General features: G+C 36.5%; 2 protein-coding genes across 10 annotated transcripts in view; one reads left to right on the top strand and one right to left on the bottom strand.

Annotated features, from left to right (window-relative positions):
* Positions 1 to 15884, top strand: part of USP44 (ubiquitin specific peptidase 44) — a 50647-nt gene extending 34763 nt beyond the window's left edge. For 3 of the 8 annotated variants that reach the window (XM_074271295.1, XM_074271294.1, XM_074271296.1), the window contains 2 exons: positions 1931 to 2136; positions 3100 to 5209. In XM_074271295.1, the coding sequence (XP_074127396.1) occupies positions 1931 to 2136; positions 3100 to 3305 (412 nt within the window). In that variant the 3' untranslated portion in view covers positions 3306 to 5209. Of the gene's footprint in view, positions 1 to 1930; positions 2137 to 3099; positions 5210 to 5555; positions 7125 to 15689 lie in introns of those variants that run through there. The other 5 variants (XR_012482795.1, XR_012482794.1, XR_012482793.1 and 2 more) reach the window with 5 other exon arrangements.
* The window catches only part of METAP2 (methionyl aminopeptidase 2), a 40815-nt gene continuing 27286 nt past the window's right edge, over positions 5701 to 19229 (bottom strand). For both annotated transcript variants that reach the window (XM_074271298.1, XM_074271299.1), the window contains exons 5-11: positions 12553 to 12714; positions 11523 to 11704; positions 9799 to 9893; positions 9617 to 9713; positions 8966 to 9069; positions 8560 to 8675; positions 5701 to 7930 (exon numbers count right to left, since the gene is read on the bottom strand). In XM_074271298.1, the coding sequence (XP_074127399.1) occupies positions 7678 to 7930; positions 8560 to 8675; positions 8966 to 9069; positions 9617 to 9713; positions 9799 to 9893; positions 11523 to 11704; positions 12553 to 12714 (1009 nt within the window). In that variant the 3' untranslated portion in view covers positions 5701 to 7677. The remainder of the gene's footprint in view (positions 7931 to 8559; positions 8676 to 8965; positions 9070 to 9616; positions 9714 to 9798; positions 9894 to 11522; positions 11705 to 12552; positions 12715 to 19229) is intronic.

Raw genomic sequence — 19229 nt, 5'->3', positions numbered from 1 at the left:
CTTCACCTTTTTTTTTTTTTTTTTTTTTTTAAATGGAGAACTCGCACATGGCAAGAGCCCACAAGATGGTCAGAAAAAGTGATATAAGGACATTCTCAAGCTCTCAAGAACTTTCGAATCCATTGTATGACATGGGAGACAGGGTTAGCTCAGAAGAAACTCGAGATGTGCAAAGTTAGAGAAGCTGCCCCAAATGTTCATAGGAACTGCTTGTGTCAATCTGTGGCAGAGCCTTCTGAGCTGGTATTGGTCTGATCAGCCATAGTCTGGCACACTGTAACGCCACTCTAGCAGTGATGTCATTTTGGTCCTCGTGGAGAATGAAGGACAACAACTGACCATCGTCCTTACCCAAACTCTGATGGATCTTTTCCAAGGCGGAGGTTGGGGGTGGGGTGGCTTAGGATAATACAAATTAAGAGTATCTATGTGCTGGTATAATTTTAACATAAGTATTCTTCCTAAATTCTTAACTAATTAAAATGGGAGATCCAGTGGGACCTTAGAAGTCACCTACTTTTACCACCTCAGTTTGTAGATGAAGAAACTTAAGGAGAGAGATATAAACTGATCACCTCAGGTCACATAAGAATTAAGTAGAATCAGATTTTTGTATGTGGCATCTTATAACAGCCTAAATTTATTCTTCCTAGAACCACCATGAGACCTTGTATCCCACAGATATTTGGTATGTTGGGGAAGGAAGGACAATACCCTGTGTATTTTGCTATTTCTCTTAGTATAACGCACAGCACAGGTAGAGGGGAGGTGACCACAGTCTTGGTAAGAGTTGAAACAGAAGCTCAGAAGCCTCAAATCACTAAAGCAAATACAGGCCTGCTACAAGGGATGAGCCTTGTTCTTTCCACCCAGAGATGGAGAAGGGAAGGATCATCATTTGGCTTTGCTGCCTCTTTGTGGTCAGATGTTTGATAATTTGTCTGCTCATCTGGCTTTTTTTTTTTTTTTTTTTTTTTTTTTCTGTTTTTGTTTTGTTTTAGGCAAAGTGTTGACATTTTTGTCATCATTGACATTTCCTGATATTAGCCCCAGTAAAGTAAAACAAACCAACATAGAGATGGGTAATTGACATCTTTCCATACTTTATCCCTTTCTCTACAGGGGAAGGAAGTGGTTCAATTATTGCCTTTAGCCCGAGTTTATTTGCTTGTTGGTATTTTTTGATTTACTTTTTAAGTGATAATACTATTGTCATTTCTTAGTTCGTTCTTCTCTGCATCAGGTCACACTAAAACTTCTGGTTCTTTCTCATTTTTTTATGTTTCCCATTTTGGTGCAATAATATTAGATTACAATTACATACAATTAGTTGTTTAGTTGTTTCACCCATTTTATGTTGCTATGCCCATTTTGGTACACATCGAACCAGTTTTGTGTTGTCTCTTTGAGTCATATATATAGTGGTAGGATTAGCGGATCAAAGGGTATAGTTTTTAGTCATTTTTCTTGCATAATTGTTTGCCACGATCAATAGTGCATTAGTGTGTATCTTCTTCCTTTACAGCATATCTGTCTTGGTGCCTGGTAAAAAACCTTAGTTGGTCTTATTTGTATTTTCTTAGTACTGATATGGAATGGTTTTTTGTTTTCCCTTAGAGTGGTTTGATAGTATGCAATTCCTTTTGAAAATTGTCCTCAACTACAAAGGCAACTTTCGGCAAAAAATATTTTGTCAATTTTTTGTACTGTATTGTCAGACCTTGCAAATTCTCTGGTTAAAGGGAACCAGATAAGGTATGGAAGAGAACAGAAAAGACTTTATTTTACATAATTTGAAAATGTTTGCATGAACAAGTATCTTAACAGGAATTGTGGAATAAGGATAGCCTTGCTATCCGTGATCTCAAATAAAAGTAAATGACACTGACAAGAAGTTTAGCATGTTTTATCTTTAATTTTTTCCCCCCAGGTGGTCAGGGCGTAATCATCGAGAGAAAATAGGAGTACACGTTGGTTTTGATGAAATTCTAAACATGGAGCCATATTGCTACAGAGAGTCTTTGAAGTCCCTCAGACCAGAATGTTTCATCTATGACTTGTCTGCTGTCGTCATGCATCATGGGAAAGGGTTTGGCTCGGGACACTATACTGCATATTGCTACAACTCTGAAGGAGGTAGGGACTGAAAACATTTTTTCTTATTACAGCTTTGGTCAATAAATGAAAACATTGAGTAAAATTAGGCTTGGGATAAAGTCCACATCTAAAAGCTCTGAATTTGGCTTTCTTCTCTGGTGCTTTTAACTTTGATAGGTAAAATAATAGCATCAGGACTTTGTAATCACAGTAAATATTAGAACTGAACTAAACCCTTAGAGCAGATTCAAAGTAGCCTGTTATTAAAAAACAAAAAGCTTTCCTTTAAAATAAGGCAGTTTAGTGGCCATTCACATGGTTTATTAGCATTTTAGATTTTCCCCAGATTGTAACAAAAATCTAGCTAATCAAAAGGTAGAAATGGGAATGCCAGATTTCAAAGGGTAAAGGAACAAAACGCATCTGGGCATTTAATGCTAGTTGGGGAAGGGAGGGAGAGAGGATAAAACCCACTCCCCTGGTTGGCAAAGTTAATCCCCAAACTTTTTTCAGTTACTAACAGAAGTCAGTTTGGAATTGTAACTCTTTCTTGTAATTAGAACCTGCCCAGCTGTTGCTGCCAAAAAGCAAATGGCATTGCGTAAAAAGTGCCCTGAGTTATCAAAAGTTGGCCGGTTATTCTTTTGTGAACTAGGCTAAATCAATAACAAATAGGCCTTGATTAACGGATTTAAATCTTGTGTAATCAAGCAGTGAGAGAAGGTAACTTCTAATCAGGGTTTTATTATTGATGTGATGCACTTTTGAACTCTGGTCCTCCTGAATTCAAAGCTGGTGCTCTATCCACTGCACTACCTAGCTGCCCCCTATTCAGTACTGTTTGAGAATATTTTTAAGTAGTATTTTACTGTCAGCAAAACGGATAGTCATGCTAAAAAAATAAAAACCTTCACTTAGAAAAAATGCTACATTCTAATAAAATGCAGTTGCTATTTTGGATTTTTCCCTATAGCTGTTTTAATTATGTACCTAACTTTTTAGGATTCTGGGTACACTGCAATGATTCCAAGCTTAACATGTGCACTCTGGAAGAAGTGTGTAAGGCCCAAGCTTACATCTTATTTTATACCCAGCGAGCTCCTCAGGAGGACGAACATTCGAGACTCTCGGCTCCTGAATTATTGTCTCCCAGTCCACAGCCGGCCAGGGAAGAAGACAGCCCACCTCTGAGTGCCAGAAGGAGCTGATCCAAAGACAGTGACTTACTGTGGTGGCTTGGGGCCTTATGCTTTGAATCCGGCTGAGGTAGGGGGTTTGTTTTGTACTTTCTCTTGTGAATCAGTGTACACTATGTTTATATATTTTGTATCTAGCAAAACAAAGCATTCTTTTTACAGAAACAAAGTTGGTATAAATTAACACTTGTATATTGACAGTAGGTAACTTTTAAACATTTTTTAAAGTACCTGGAGTTTTCTTATACAGCTGTTGTTTTGTTTTAAAAAAAAAAAAAAAAAAAGTCTTTAAATTTTTAATGTTTACCTCAGACTGGTGTTCATTCTTTTTTATTTTATTTTTTTTTTAAATCATGGATTTTTATGAGACTGTCACTAAAATTCTGGTTACACCATTTTATGTACATTTGTTATTGCATGCCTTTTTAAAGGCTATTCCTACAGGGCTAAATATTTTAGGTATGAAGATAGACCACTTCACCAAAAAAGGGTTTCTTTTAGGCCAGCTCTACAATTCTGAGCACCAACATGTGCAGGACTCTAGAAGATGCAAAAACAAGCTGTTCTTGAAGGCCTTAGTCACTTGAACAATTAAATCTTTTTCATAAATTAGCAGGTGGCTTTTGGTTATATTCTAGACAGTCAAATAAGTTACTGAAGGGCCTAGTTCTGATAGACCTGGCTATGTGTAGGAATGTTTTGTTTTGAAATACTAGAGCAAAGGAAAACTGTTCTTGACTGGGCATATTCACGTGTCCAAATGAACAACAGGCAGCTTATATAACCTTTGTATATGTGAGTGAGCTTAGTATTGTGGGTATTGGGAGGAATGGAAGAGGATGACAGTCACAATGGGAAGGATTTTGAATCTTATTTGTACAGAATGACTTGTCAATTTAAATCTGTTCCAGTAAGGCACACTATCCCTGCAACCAGAAAATGTGAATTTAGTGACCATTGTACAGAGATTACAAGACAAAGCCTAAATACAATAGTCTAAACTAAGTCTCAGAAGATCCTAGCAATCTCTTGCTTGGAAAGGATCAATCTCCTAAGGAAACTTAGTAGTTTGGGTGAATTAGAACAGGAAGTTTGTAAGGAATTACGGAGGGCATAAAAGAAAATCACTCATTCAAAAATGTACGTGTGAGAAATCAGTGTATACCATGCTGCACTTTGTGTTTTTCTTAATGACTGAGTAGATTGTTTATTCTCTTGCTCTCAGTATCTCTACCCCACTGGTACAATCGGGCATAAGCCCGAATATGACAAGTTCCTTATCTTTTATAGTATTTTCCTTTTTAAAAAGTAATGTTTCGAGGGGCTTAAATTGGTTAAGTCTCTGCTTACCTTTCCTTGTACTTCGAGGGTGGGCTCTTATGAGCTGGTAAAGCTGAATGAACTTAATCCTGTTAGGCCAGCCTACTTCCCTTCCACCTTGAAATTCGTAGACCCCCATGATTTTTCTTTAAAAAGTTCTTCTAATTTTGCTGCCTCTTGAGGAATGGGAAAATGTGACCTAGCCTAGTATTAAACCTTATATACAGTTGCTCTCTTTTGGGAGTGCTCGCCTTAAGCACAGGAGGAAGATGAAGATTCCCTCCCCACTCCTACCATTACACTGTTAAAATATTGTTATATGCCTCCAGCATTTCTCAAAAACTAAACACAAATGGGGAGAAACAACTTTGAAAAACTCACATTCAGAAACAGATTTGGAGAAAGTGGCAACATTTCACCCAATTCTGTTGTGATGAGAATTTACCACTGAACTAATGAAAAGGATTTGTGCCAAAATACAACTTGAGTATTAGCTAAATGCTAGGGTTTGAAATTGTTTGTTTCATTAAAAACCTATGCAAGTTGTTACCTCAACTGTTAGATAATTATACCTCAATAAAACTTAATGTGGGCAATATTGAGTGTTGTGTTTTTGTCACTCGTTAAGGGAGGTTATGGTGCCAAATGTTTATCTTTGTGTAAAAAGAGCATCATGAGGAGAAGCTAGAAGCCAGCAGCTGTCCCAGATGATTAAATATTTCCAGGTATCATCCACTCAGGGTAAAGGGAGATCTGTCTTCAGTGCCACCCACCTGTCAGCTTGTTCGAGTTACTTTTTTCTGTTTTATAACCAGAAATGGCTGGGGAGGTTTCTGTTTGTTTTTCATCTTTTGAACTTCAGGAGAAAAAAAAAAAGTTTAAGAAATTGTACTAGTCTTTAAGAAGGTAATTACTATTATTGTTTTTTCTTTTTGCTGGGAGTAATCTCTTAGGATTTGTTTCAGTGACTAGTGCTAAAGTGACGAAAACATTCCTCTGCAAGCTATGTACATCTGTTTGACCAATTACAATGGGCAAATAAGGTAAGTCCGACCATTAACTACATGCATCTAACAAAAAAGCAACATTTTTTTTTTGATTGTAAAGTAATTTACTAAAGGCACTATTGTTAAAACATCAAACTAATCATTTGTTATCCAATAAGGTACATTATCATTATTTTAACATGACAAAAATGATTCCAAGAGATACATGGATGAAACACTTCTGAAATCCACAGCCTCCCTACTTATCCTAGATCACATCCCCCAAAAGTTCAGCTGATTTTAAGATTTAATACAATGATGCTGTATTACCCAGTCACTTGAAGAGGTGAGCTTGTGCACATAATTGGTCCAGGAAATCTGTATTATTAGGATCACATCAAGCTCCAGCATTATAAAGTAAGCTAGTATCAGTAACAAAATTGCTGTGCTGTATTTGCAATTAAACATACTTTTAAATGGTGGTGACTTACTGTTTCCATTTGTAAAGCATGCTTTTTGTTGTCCCAGTTCTCCCCCTCCCCCCAAAAGACACTTTTTAAAAAGCCCAAAAGGAGGAACTAGCTTTTTATTCATCATCCTAGGAGGAAGATCTAGTTGAGATGGCAGGAACATCTTTTAGAGAGGCTGCTTATTTAAGCTTGAGAGATGACAAACCTCTCCCACTGAGGAAGTCATAGGTTTCTTTTATGAGCGAACAGGATGGTGATTGATGAACGAGAATAACAAAACTAAACCAACAGGCAATGACATTGTGAATTGATGGTAGGTAACAACAGGATGGGAGCATACTTAAAGCATGCCCGTTGTTTTAAGGCTTTTTACCCTGGTACAAAATAGCAAGCCAAAAAAAGTCATTACAGTTTTAAGTTTTGGGACAGTCCCAACTGAGTATTTACAAGTAAGAAAAATTGGGATTTTCCTTTTAAAAACAGCAGTCTCAGATCAAACCCATGTAAAATATGACCCTTCACACTGAAATTTTTTTTGTAACAGCTGCCCTCTCATCCCCAAGTCCCTGATGTTGATTTGATTTGAGACGCTACTAACCTCACCCCATCAAATTGGCTCATTCTATCAGAGCCTAGTAACTATAATTTTAATTGTTCTATTCAGAACAAAAATTCAACCTAGAAACTTTCCTGCTTTCCTTTATGATGCTTCAACCTCAAAAGGCTTCTTTTCCAGGTACATCTTCTGCTAGGAAAGCTGAAGAAGTTTTTTTTTTTTCCCCCAGTGTGGATTTGACAATCAAGAAAAAGGTTCCATTTAGTGAGTCAGGATTAGAGGTTGGCAGAATGCTTGAAAGTTAATGTATCTTTTTTCCATTGATTGGAGAAAATGAGGATTAACGGGGTCATAGAAAGAAAATGAAGTCTCGAAGACCAAAGTCTGCTAATTTGGACATCCATTAGGACGAAAACAGGAGCCAACTGCTTGGTGCACTGCTGAGGTGGCGTAATCCACTGCCTGAGCAGGAGAAGTCTACATTCCAGATTATAATAAAAGACATAGGTTCTCTTTTATATTAAATAGATACAGCCATCTCTTGCCCAGAATTAGAACCACAAACATTAAAATGTATCTCTTAGATCTGAAAATTTGTCTTTATTTTTTACAAAATGGAATCCAGGAAGTTTTAAAAGGCAATATTACCAGAGGGCTTAATTAAGTGTAGTAGAATTGGGTGTTCATTCAAAGCATTCAAGGAATATGGTAATATAAATATCTCAAAAGCATCTTTTTTTTATAATAAATGTTCAAAACAAAATGTATAACTCATTCCAAACTAAAGATTGAAGCTTCCATAGCATGTTTTCCTGAACAGAAAATATTGAAGTTTTAACATTTGTGAAATCTCTCTAAAGCCCTGAAAGCTTTTTCCTTCGTTAGTTACAATAGGAGACTTGCCTTTGAATTCCTTTCTTTTCACACATGGGAAAAGTATTACAGAGGTCCACTTGTTAAAAACAGACAATATGTTTGTTGCAAATTATTTCTGGTATAATGTATTCCAATAAAGCCTAGATAAAGCTGCTTGAGGTGGCCTCAGGTTATATTTAATAGTCATCTCCTCTGCTGACAACTTCTTTACATGTTGGGCGTAAGAGGATGGTGTGCTCAAATTGTGCTGTATAGGAGCCTTTGATGTCACATAAAGGGGGATAGGGATCCACAATCCCCAAGTCACACAGATTCTTGAGAGCCATTAGGTATTTACTTTCTCCTAGGCGATCTAGCCACCTGCGGCAGAAGGCCAGAGTGCCAAAGTTTTCATTGATGACATTTAACAAGTGTTTTGCTCTTGGAAGTCTGAAAGGCAAAAAAATAAAAAAAAAAATAAAATAAAAAAAACCCAAACCAAAAAATTTTTTTAAAAAAAAACATAAAAAGCCAAGGAACAAAGATTAGATAAACTAAAGCTGTTGCAAAAATCTTAAATATGGAAAGAAATTTTCTTTGTCTTTCTCCATCCTCCTTGGAAGATGAATTCAATTCCCAATTAACCCTCCCTCCAATTCAATTTTTCATCAGTTCTTGAATCATGAATAAATTCCTTTTCTTCTATACATAAAGCCTTCAAAGTCAAGTCATCTTAAACTCTACAGTGGTCCAACACATAAGCTGACTCCTGTAAAGTTCTACTCTTGATCCCATCATGACTCAATTGTGACACTGATTTCTCCATCACTGCCACCCTCCACCCTCCATTCAATCTACAAATCAGCAATAATGACTTACTGGGACACCTCCTTAACTAGAATCCCTCCAAATGTTTGATTGGGCAATGGATAAACTTAGTAAATCTAAAAGACAATAATACTTTTAATAAAGTATTAAAGATGTAGAATAATCCCAGAGGTAAAACATATATATACACACATGATTATTACTATGCACTGAATTGAAAAGACAAGTTGGGGGGCAAAGAAGCTTCTCACCTTATTGGGACATGTCCAACATCAAAATTTTTCATATAATGTGAACATTCCATATCATCATGCACCACACCTTTTCCTGTACTACCAAAGGTTTCTATGGCATATACTTCACCTTCCTTTAGGGAACAAACAAAAGAAAATGCAGATAAATTAAGGGAAAATGAGATTGACAACAAAGAAAAATGATAAATGCTGGATGGCTCAGGATAAAGAGGAATATCAATGTTTAAATGAAACTGATCTAGCCACCTCAGCATCTCATAAATAACACCACTGTTAGTTAGCAGTAGCTGGGGAAATGACTAAGGAAATTCAGGTAAAGACCAAGATATTTATTTGGCCAAGATTACCATTGAGGCTCAATACAAAAAGTGTCATCTACAGAGCAGATAGTAAAATGACTTACCTCCATTCTTGTCGCTTCTCCTCCTTTTACAATGGGCACTGTTTTCCCAGCATGGATTCTATAAGGCCCAATTGAATGTCCATTGAGGTTTCGAATGGGCTTCACTATATCATAACCAAAGATAGAATTGATAGAATATGATTAGCCCATTATAATAATAGCAGGAAAGGAGCTCAAGAAGAATCATGCTGACAATGTCCCTTCACGTGTAGAATTTATCACTCTAGAAAGCCTACTATTATGGGAAAAATACTAGGGCTAAATTTTCCTGATACACAAAACTTCTTAGCCCATGCCATATGTAGACACCAAGTTCTTTTGGTGCATGAGCACCCCAAGACAGTTTCAAAACGTGCCGCCTCTATTCCCATGAAAAGTGGCCAATGAAGCCTTAATTTTTTTAATCTTCAATGAGAACTTGACTGGGAGACACTATAGACAGGGCAAAGACTTCTTGAAAATCCCCAACAATCAAGAGCCAGTTTTTTTCCTTCAGTGTTTTTTACTACACTCCATGAGACTTAGACCTTTCTAGTCTCATTCTGCTCAGGAAGAGTTCTTGGCCAAATGAATCTAGCAAGTGTTTTGAGGTGCTTTATTTTTAAATTGCCTTTTGTGCAAGATCATTATTTGCATTCTAAAACAACATACCTTGATATGTTTTTCCATCAATTTCAACTTCATAAGATTCCATAACTTCTTGAATAGCCTCACCAACATCACAAAGACGGACATCAATTCCAGCACACTGAATACAAACACATTAAACTGAAAGAAGAGTACAAAACTCACTCCCAATTCTTTTTGTTAAGTAGGACATTGAATTTGCATACCTTTATTCCAGTGTTAGTAGCATCTTTTACAGCCTTTAACAATGTGTCATATTTGGGGTTGAAAGTGACAGTAAAAGCACAATCGATAATCCTACCTGAAAAAGAATTTTCATTTAGGTTTTTTACTTTCTGAAATCTTTTTGGGGTTAAGTGACTTGCCCAGGGATCACACAGCTAGGAAGCGTTAATTGTCTGAGACCACATTTGAACTCGGGTCCTCCTGAATTCAGGGTTGGTGCTCTATCCACTGTACCTCCTAGCTGCCCCAGTTTTTTACTTTTTTACTGACAAAATTCCAAGATTCTCTATAATTGCTGAGGCTGATTATCTGATAATTTGGCATCCTTCTGTTCTTATGTCTTCTGCTCATAGTGATAGAGGTAAATGCCCCATCAACCTTAACTAGCCATCTAGAGTGTGAACCAAACCTCAGAAGCAAGTAGAAACAGGTATCTGGAAGATACAACTGTCCTCAAGTAGCAACTGTGAATAAAACAGCAGACAAAAAGCAACCAATGGGAGAAAAAGATAAATTAATACAATAAATCTAGGTCCACTCATTGCAGGGGAAAAAAAATACAAATTACATACTCTAGACTGATTATGTTTAAGATTTGTTGAAGGCAGCCACAATCAAATATGAACCAAATATTAGCCCACAAATCTGGATAGTCTAAAAGAATAAGCTAATCTACATTTAAATTAAACCCAAAAGATGTTGATCTTTTTAAACATCTAGGCATGATATAAAAAGACTTTAATGCCTACTTCAATGACTGGTAAATCACTTTGAGTTTGGCAGTTGTGACCTGGGGGACTAAAGCAATCAGGAGCCTGCACTAAGGGCTCATTGCAAGGGCTTCTTAACCTTTTTCCATTCAATCCAACTGCAGATACAATCCACAGTTTTAAGATATGCACTTTGGTTAGAAGGGTCCCCATGATGTCAAAGGAAATCTACGTTCTCACCCCAGTAACATTAAAGCTTCCACAGTTTGAGCATCTGGGAAGACTCCACTCCCACCTCCAAGAGTCAAAGCCACAAATTCCACAATTAGCTAGTCAGGACTCCAGTCACTGTTCTGGGAAACCATTGTTATTGCATTTGGACTCATGCTCTATCTCTGGGCAAGAAAAGTCTTAAGTTGCATATGGGCTAGCCTACAGCTTAAGTGACTTGCCTGAGGTCATTCAACCAATATATAATGGAGGGCTTCCTAATTTTAGCTTTATTTTTAAATTTTTAAAAAATTCAGTAGTATTTTATTTTTTCAATTGCATGCAAAAATAGTTTTTAACTTCCATTTTTTAAGATTTTAAATCTGAGTTCCAAAATTGAGCTGTCTCAGATTAGAAATAGATCAAGCAAAAACCCATAAACAAGGGATCACTTCCAGCTTTGAGGAGGTGGGGAGAGAGCCAGCTTCAAAAAATAAAACACATGCCTTTCAAAAGGCATAAGCTTTGAGTGTTAAGGATATTTCCCATTACAGTATACTTGGAGCAGAATCGATTCCTTCTTTCAGTAGCATTAGCAGAGATTAAAGTCAGACTGTCTAAGGGCTTTATTTGAAGTCTAATGTGCAGCAGAGCTGCCCTTGTTAGGTCTTATTTCTTGGACCAAGATGAAGAGATTGTTTGAAATCACAGGTCCATTGCTTGCCCCTGTCTCTAGGAAGGTCCTTTACCACTGTCACACAAATAAATAACTGTTTACCACTCACCGCTGATGTGTGTTCCAAAATCTATCTTGCATATGTCGTCATACTGCAAGACTGTGGGATCTCCAGCATTGGGAGTATAGTGGGCTGCACAGTTATTGAGGGAGCAGCCTGTGGGGAAGGCAAGGCCAGCATTCAGGCCATTCTCTTTTATTAGCTTACGGGAGCAATCTTCCAGTTTTTCACTAAAACAAAGAATGGGCAGTACATATAAAAAACTAACCACACAGCTAAAAAAGATAAATACACCCTTAGAAAATTACCCCACAAAAACTTAATTTATAACTTATCTCTCCAAGAAACATGTACACACACATAAGTTGCTCTCCTACCTCTACTAATTTTATGCATTAATTGCTTTGATGAATAATTGATAGGAATATCTATTAATTTTTCTTGAGGTCAGGAAACTTGGAGCTACAATGATCTTTGCTTCTTTTTTTCTTCCTCTGGCTTTATGAACTACATGGGCAATGGACTGGACCAACTAGTCTGCTCGGGTTTCTAACTTTAAAAAACAATTCCATTCAAATGATTTATAAGTGCTTTTCCCTTATTTCACTCTATCCTGTACAACATTAGGAAATCCAGAAGAAAACTGTCCCAAAGGAAACTTGGTAGGTCAGTCTCAAAGCTCTAGGAAGACTGATATTCTTCAACCCTATTATCTTTTCTCATTTTCATCTTAATCACACTTAAAGGATTTCTAATATAGAAAGTGTGCTAAAAACTGGACTTACACAACCAAAGTCACAAAAAAAAAAAAATTTATACGAAATTTAATTTGGATTTTCCTAAGTCTTTTTTTCTAAAATAATTTTATGATTTCTTTTTTTATCACCACTCCCTATTAAGTTCACCTGCACTAAAATAGCAATCCCTTGTACCAGGGAAGTCTAGTCAAGCAAACCACTGTTCTTGTCTCCATCGTTTACAGATCATATTTGGGCCATTTATGGTGTCTTTGTGATCCTGCTCAGCAGTCAGTCCTCTGGGGTCCTTGAGATGCTACAACAGAGGCCTCTAGACTTACCAGATTTCTATCATCGTCATCCCAGGCTTGATCCAGCTCATCACATACTTTCTCACTTGTCTATGTGCCTCCGCGGCTTCCCGAAAATCATTCCAGATCTCTTCACTGGCCTGATCTAAGGCTTTCTTTTCTTCACTGGTGGTTCTCCAAGCTGCTGTTCGCCTTTAAAAATTAAATTAATACTATTGTTTAAATTTAGAACCTCTATAACATTAGCCAATTTTCTTTCAATTTGCTAAAAAATCTCATGCAAATAAGATTCTTTCAGATCTTTCCTAATTAAATTTAAAATCACAGAACTAACACTGTAGACATGAAGGGATCTCAAAGGCCATCCACATCCAGTATACTAATTTGGTCTTAGAAATTATAAACTAGGAACAATAATCCACTAAAAAATGGATCTTCTGGATTACATTTTTTTAAAAAAAAGATATCTTTTGTCAAATATTACAAATTCTCTAGGCGTTAGCTTTTGGGGAAATTACTATTCCAATGGGTAAAGAAAGATTAATCACACAGCAACAAATATTGCTCTTAGATTAGTATCAGCATAAAGCTATAGAACCAGGAATCTGGGAAGTGTTCTAAGAACGTCTATTTAACAGTGGCCAGGGATAAGAATGAAAGAAAATACCATCATTTAGCGAGCCAAAGGAAGAAGTAGAATCAAAATGGGCCACCATTTGAAGACAACCCACAAACCAGGAAAAAGTGATGGAGGGGGAGCCTCAAAAAGGGCCCACTACAAACGATGTCAGTTTCAACATGGCTAAGTGGGGGAGGGGTGTGTGTGAAGGGTATGAAAGCTATTCTGTCAAAAGTTATAAAGTAAATGACAATAAGAAGCAAAAGGCAGATTTGTAAAGTAACCAGTTTGTAAAATCAGTAGAAACAACAAAATGAACACCATTACCATAATCAGCAAGAGTGGTGTAGAAAGGACAAACAGACCTGCCCCCATTTTTTGCAGAGGTGATAGATTATAGATGTGGAGAATTGCATTTACTATCAGGATAGGTTAAATGTGTTGGTTGGTTCTGCTGAACTGCTTCCCCAACTACTTATTTGTTGTTTATAAAGGATAATTTTAAGACAAAAAAAATTCACAAAAATGTTGAGAATATCCTGCAAAATAGATAATATATTTTTTCCTTAAAGACAGTGATGAATGATGGAGGGAATGTGGGTAAACTGGGACATTGATACATTGTTAGTATAGTTAGGAACTGATCCAGCCATTCTGGAGAGCAATCAAACTGAGCATTCCCTTTGATCCAGCAAGATTTTTACTGGGCTTATATTCTAAAGAGATTATAAAAAAGGGAAAGGACTTACATGTGCAAAAATGTTTGTGGCAACTCTTTTTGCAGTGGCGAATGGCTGAATAAGTTATGGTATACAAAAATTAAGGAATATTATTCTATAAGAAACAATCAGCAGAATGATGAGGTCTGGAGACACACGAACTGATGCTAAGTGAAATAGTAAAACCAAGAGAACAATGTACACTGCAACAACAAGATTATACAATGATCAATTCTGATGAATGTGACTCTTTACAACAATGACTTGATTCAGACCAGTTCCAAGAACCATCTGCACCCAGAGAGAGGACCATAGAAACTGAATGTAGATCACAACATAATGTTTTCACTTTTTGTTGTAGTTTGCATTTTGGTTTCTTTCTCATTTTATTCCCCTTTTGATAAGATTTTTCTTGTGCAGCATGATTACTGTGGAACTACATTACTTGCTAGCTAGGGGAGGAAGTGGGGGGGAAAGGAGGGAGAAAAAAATTTGGAACAAGATTTTGCCAGGGTGAAGGTTGAAAATTATCAATGCGTATTTTGAACATAAAAAGCCTTAACAAATACATACATAAACATCTTTTAATTTCAAGTAAAAAAATTAACGTTTTTTAAAATTCCGAGTTCCAAATTCTTTCCCCTCTGTCTTTACCACCTCCCCCCCCAAGAAGGTAAGTGATTTGATACAGATTATACATGTGCAATTATGCAAAACATATTCCATAATAGCTATGTTGCAGAAGAAAACAGACCAAAACAAAAAACAAACCTCAGGAAAAATAAAGAAAATTTTCAGCATTCAGACTCAAATCTGTTTTTTCTTTAGATGTAAAGAGCACTTTTCATCATGAGTCCTTCAGAATTGTCTTGAATCATTACATTGATCAGTTGATCATCATTACAATATTGCTATGTTTTCCTCATTCTGCTCCACGTCTGCTTATTGTAAAAGTCTTCTCTATGAAACTATGTTAGTTTTACAGCACAGTAGTCAAAATCACATAATACAACTTGGAAAGCCATTGCTCAATTGATGGCTATCTCCTCAATTTCCAATTCTTTACCACCAGGAAAAAAAAAAGGGGGTTGCTATAAATATTTGTGCATATGGTATTTTTCCTTTTTCTTTGATGTTTTAGGGATATAGTCCTAGTGGTGGTATATTGCTGGATCAAAGGATATATACACAGTTGTACAGTCCTTTGGGCATAGATCTCCAGGATGGCTGGACCAGTTCACAACACCAACAGTACATTAATTTCCCTATTCTCCCATATCCTCTCAAACATTCATCATTCTCTTTTTCTATCAACCAGTCTAATAGGTGTGAGCAAGTACCTCTGAACTGATTTAATTTGCACTTCTGTAATAGTGATTTAAACTTTTTTTATGACTACAAATAGCTTTTTGTCATATAAAAAAGTTTAAATCATTATTACAGAAGTACAAATTCTTCTGAAAACTACCTTTTCATTTTTTTTTTTTTGATCATTTATTGATCGAGCAACAACTTCTTATAAGTTGGATGGCTAGGTAGCTCAGTGGATAGAGTGCAAGGTTCAGATTTAGGAAGATTTCTTCTGAGTTTGAATCTGGTCTCAGAAACTTACTAGAGGGGTAACCTATGACAGATCAATTCTTTGAATTGAGCCTCAGTGAACAAAAAGAGGGTTGGTTTCTTTCAGCTTTAATATTCAAGACTAGAGAAATGAGGCAGCAACAGAGTTGTACAATGGATAGAGTGCAAAGACTGGAATCAGGAATATGCAAGTTCAAATCTGCCCTCAGGGCAAGTCACTTTAACCTGTTGCCTAACTTTCTTCTTAGGCTAAAATGAGCTGAAGTAGAAAACAACAAACCATTCCAGTATATCTGCCAAGAAAACCCCAAATTGGGTCATGAAAGTCGGACATGACTGAAACTACTGAATGACAAGTCTATTGACTCTTTTTGATTTTTCAAGAGATATCCTGTGCCTGAAAGAATATGTCAAAAAAAAAAAAAAAAAATCTGCCAAAGGCTCACACACTTGTATTTATTTCTTCCAATAGCATGGGCAGATTTCCACTGAGACAAATAGCATGTGTTTTTTGGGTGTCGCTGCACTGTGGGCACAATTTATGAGAGGGACGCTACTAGGACACCTTCAGCACCCAGTTAAACTTCAAGGGAACAGAATCCCGGATTCAGAGCTTTCTAAGCAATCCTAAATGTCATTTGACACAAACTTCTTGCTTTACAAATGAGGAAACTATTGCCCAGAAAGATGAACTAATTGTTCAACAGCATGAGAATCAAGGCTGGTACTCTCCAGTCAGCCTTCTTTCACAACATTGTACCCCATTACTCAGAGTAAAAAATAAAACAAGATCAATCATTAGGATTTCTCTTTTTTTGAATGTACTTTATAACTCAGATGCCATGTGGCGCTGTACAGAAAATCCAGAAACAAACTCAATAAATTTCAGTGAGACTGAAAAAAAACCAGAAACTTGGTTCCACTTAAGTGAGTGGATATCCACATAAATGAAGCTTTTATAAAGCTAAACTTTTTTTGTTTTAAAGTAATCTTAGCTTTCCTTAAATTCCTCTCCTTTTTCACAGACTTCTGGCACAGCAATGCAAGCTAATAAAGAGCCAGAATCAACGTAAAAACTTCTCTCTAGAATGGCACAAAAAGACACCAAAAAGAAGCAGAGGGGTTTTGGTTTTGTGCTATCTTCTATTCCTGATCTGGCTGCTCCAGAGTCATAACAGAGTTACCACCCAGATAATCCTGGTAAATTTCTAGCACTGAAATTATCTATTTTATAAACTATCATGTGTGTCAAATCAGATGCTATTTACCACTGGGCCATAAGTATGAGAAAGAATGTTTTGAAACTGCAAATGTTTAGCAGTATTATTGTTCTATTTCTCATCTGGTACAGAAATCCAGTTGCCTGGACCAATATATTACAGGAAAATTTCAACAAATATCAAGGCATAAAAAGAAAACCATTCTAAAACCTGACATTAGAAATCCAGAAATTAGAACAAGGCAAGAGAAGACCAAACTTCAGAAAGTACCAACAAAGTTACAAGCCCTACCAATCCTATATAGAAAGTTATTTAAAAAAAAAAAAAAAAAAAAAAAAAAACACCACACACACCACAATTTGTGTAAAATTTCCCCAAGGAGTCATAAGAAGAAAGGTAAAGGAATGCCAGGGTGGAAGTTCATGCATCTGTATCAACTCATGCATCTGGAAGCTATACCCCAAAACTCATAATACCTTATTCCTATTCATTACCTGAAGTGATATATAACCTAAGGGGATAGAAGACAGAAGGGAAGAATACACATCTACCAGAACATTTCTATAGTATCTCGTGGTTAGGGCCAAAAACTAACAAAAGGTGACTCAACTGGGGCATGTATATATGTGTAGTGTGTGAATGTACGGGTCCTTCTATTGCCTAAGAAATGATTCACATCATGCATGGATTCAGAGAAAAGCATGAGGACTTTAAAGTGACATAGAGTCAAATGAATTGAACAGGGAGAACAATTTATCTCCATGACCACCATCATTCTGTGAAGGGAATGACTCCTGAACTCCGGACAAAGCATCAACCAACCATGATTTAAAAGTCTGAGAGAGAAGAATGACAGCTGAGGCCAGTTGTGGCCAATGGGCTGAATTGTTTAACTTGACAGACTTAATAAGAAAAGTTTACAAAGAAGTGACATATGGAGAGGGGGAAAAAAAAGGCATAAAATCCTTTTAAAAATGCACAGAAAACATTCCTAGCTGTGTGACCCTAAGCAAGTCACTTAACCCCAATAGCCTCAGCAACAAAAGGACAACAACAAAAAATGCACAGAAGGCTGGGCTTATGCCAAAGAAATCTTAAAGGAGGGAAAGGGATCCACATGTGCAAAAATGTTTGTAGCAGCCCTTTTTATAGTGGCTAGAAACTAGAAACTGAGTGGATGCCCATCAATTAGAGAATGGCTGAATAAGTTATGGTACATGAATGTAATGGAATGACTTAAAAGGATTTCAGAGAGGCCTGGAGAGGCTTAAAGGAACTAATGCAGAGTGAAATGAGCAGAACCAGATCACTGTACATGGCAAAACAACAAGATCAATTCTAGTGAATGCGGCTCTCTTCAACAATGAGGTGATTCAGGCCAGTTCCAATGTGATGGAAGAGAGCTATCTGCACTCAGAACTGTGGAGATTGCGTGTGGATCACAACAATTTTCACTCTTTTTATTGTTTGCTTGCATTCTATTTTCTTATTTTTTTTTCTTTTTGACTTGATTTTTCTTGTGCAGCAGAATAATTGCATAAATGTGTGTGAATTTAACATATATTTTTACCATATTTAACATATATTGGATTACTTGACATCTAGGAGAGGGGGTGGGAGGAACAATTTGAACACAAGATTTTGCAGGGTGTTAATGTGAAAAATTAACCATGAATGTTTTAAAAATAAAAAAGCTTTAATAAAATAATTAAAAATGCACAGAAGAAAAAATTGTCACTACCTTTTACATTTAATGTCTTTTAAAAAACCCAAACCAATTCTACTTTCTATTCTTTATAAACTAAATGTTTTATGTTTCCTGATGACTAGATTCACAATAAAGTCTCCCTAAATGGATCTATGATCTTACAGATTAACAAGTTCCCTCAAATGGTGCAATTCAAAACCGTTCCAAGCCCATCCCTTCCATACACCCTCCAACGAGTGGACAAGGGACTCAACTAACACACTGGAAATTCTCTTCCATTAGCCATGTTGATGATGACAATTTCTCTTGTCATCAACTCACTCTTACATGACCAGCCCATTTTCAATCCTAATCATAGAATCCCTTGAGGGTATTCTTTGCAATTCCTCAATGGCTATATATTTCAGCAATTTCCCATTTCCTTATTTGTTATGACATATTTTTAGTTTTCCTAAGGCAGAAGTGTCTCATTGCTATCTCATAGAACTATCATGTTAGAACTGAAAAATGGCTCTTTCTTGACTACAAGGTTGGAGTTAGTAAAAAGCTGGCAATTTTCTCTAAGTAATACAACTGAAGTCTATATAATTCTGGACTCACCTCACTGACCGGCAACTTTGCCTGTCCCAAATACATAAACCCTTATGAACAGACTCGATGAATACTAAAATCTGAACAGATATTCCCCAATCACTTTTAGTCTTTCCTATGTGGATAAACATGTCAATACTCTGAAGATATGAAGTTCATGCTCTACTATCACAGCTTGCTAGCATGAAATCATGTCTATGCTGTGATGAGACACCAAAATAGAATTTATGAAAACTGAAAGAAAACATATCATATACATTATAATATAT

This window comes from Sminthopsis crassicaudata, chromosome 5, assembly GCF_048593235.1.
Source record: "Sminthopsis crassicaudata isolate SCR6 chromosome 5, ASM4859323v1, whole genome shotgun sequence".
Lineage (NCBI taxonomy): Eukaryota > Metazoa > Chordata > Mammalia > Dasyuromorphia > Dasyuridae > Sminthopsis > Sminthopsis crassicaudata.
This window is presented reverse-complemented; position numbering and strand designations above follow the sequence as displayed.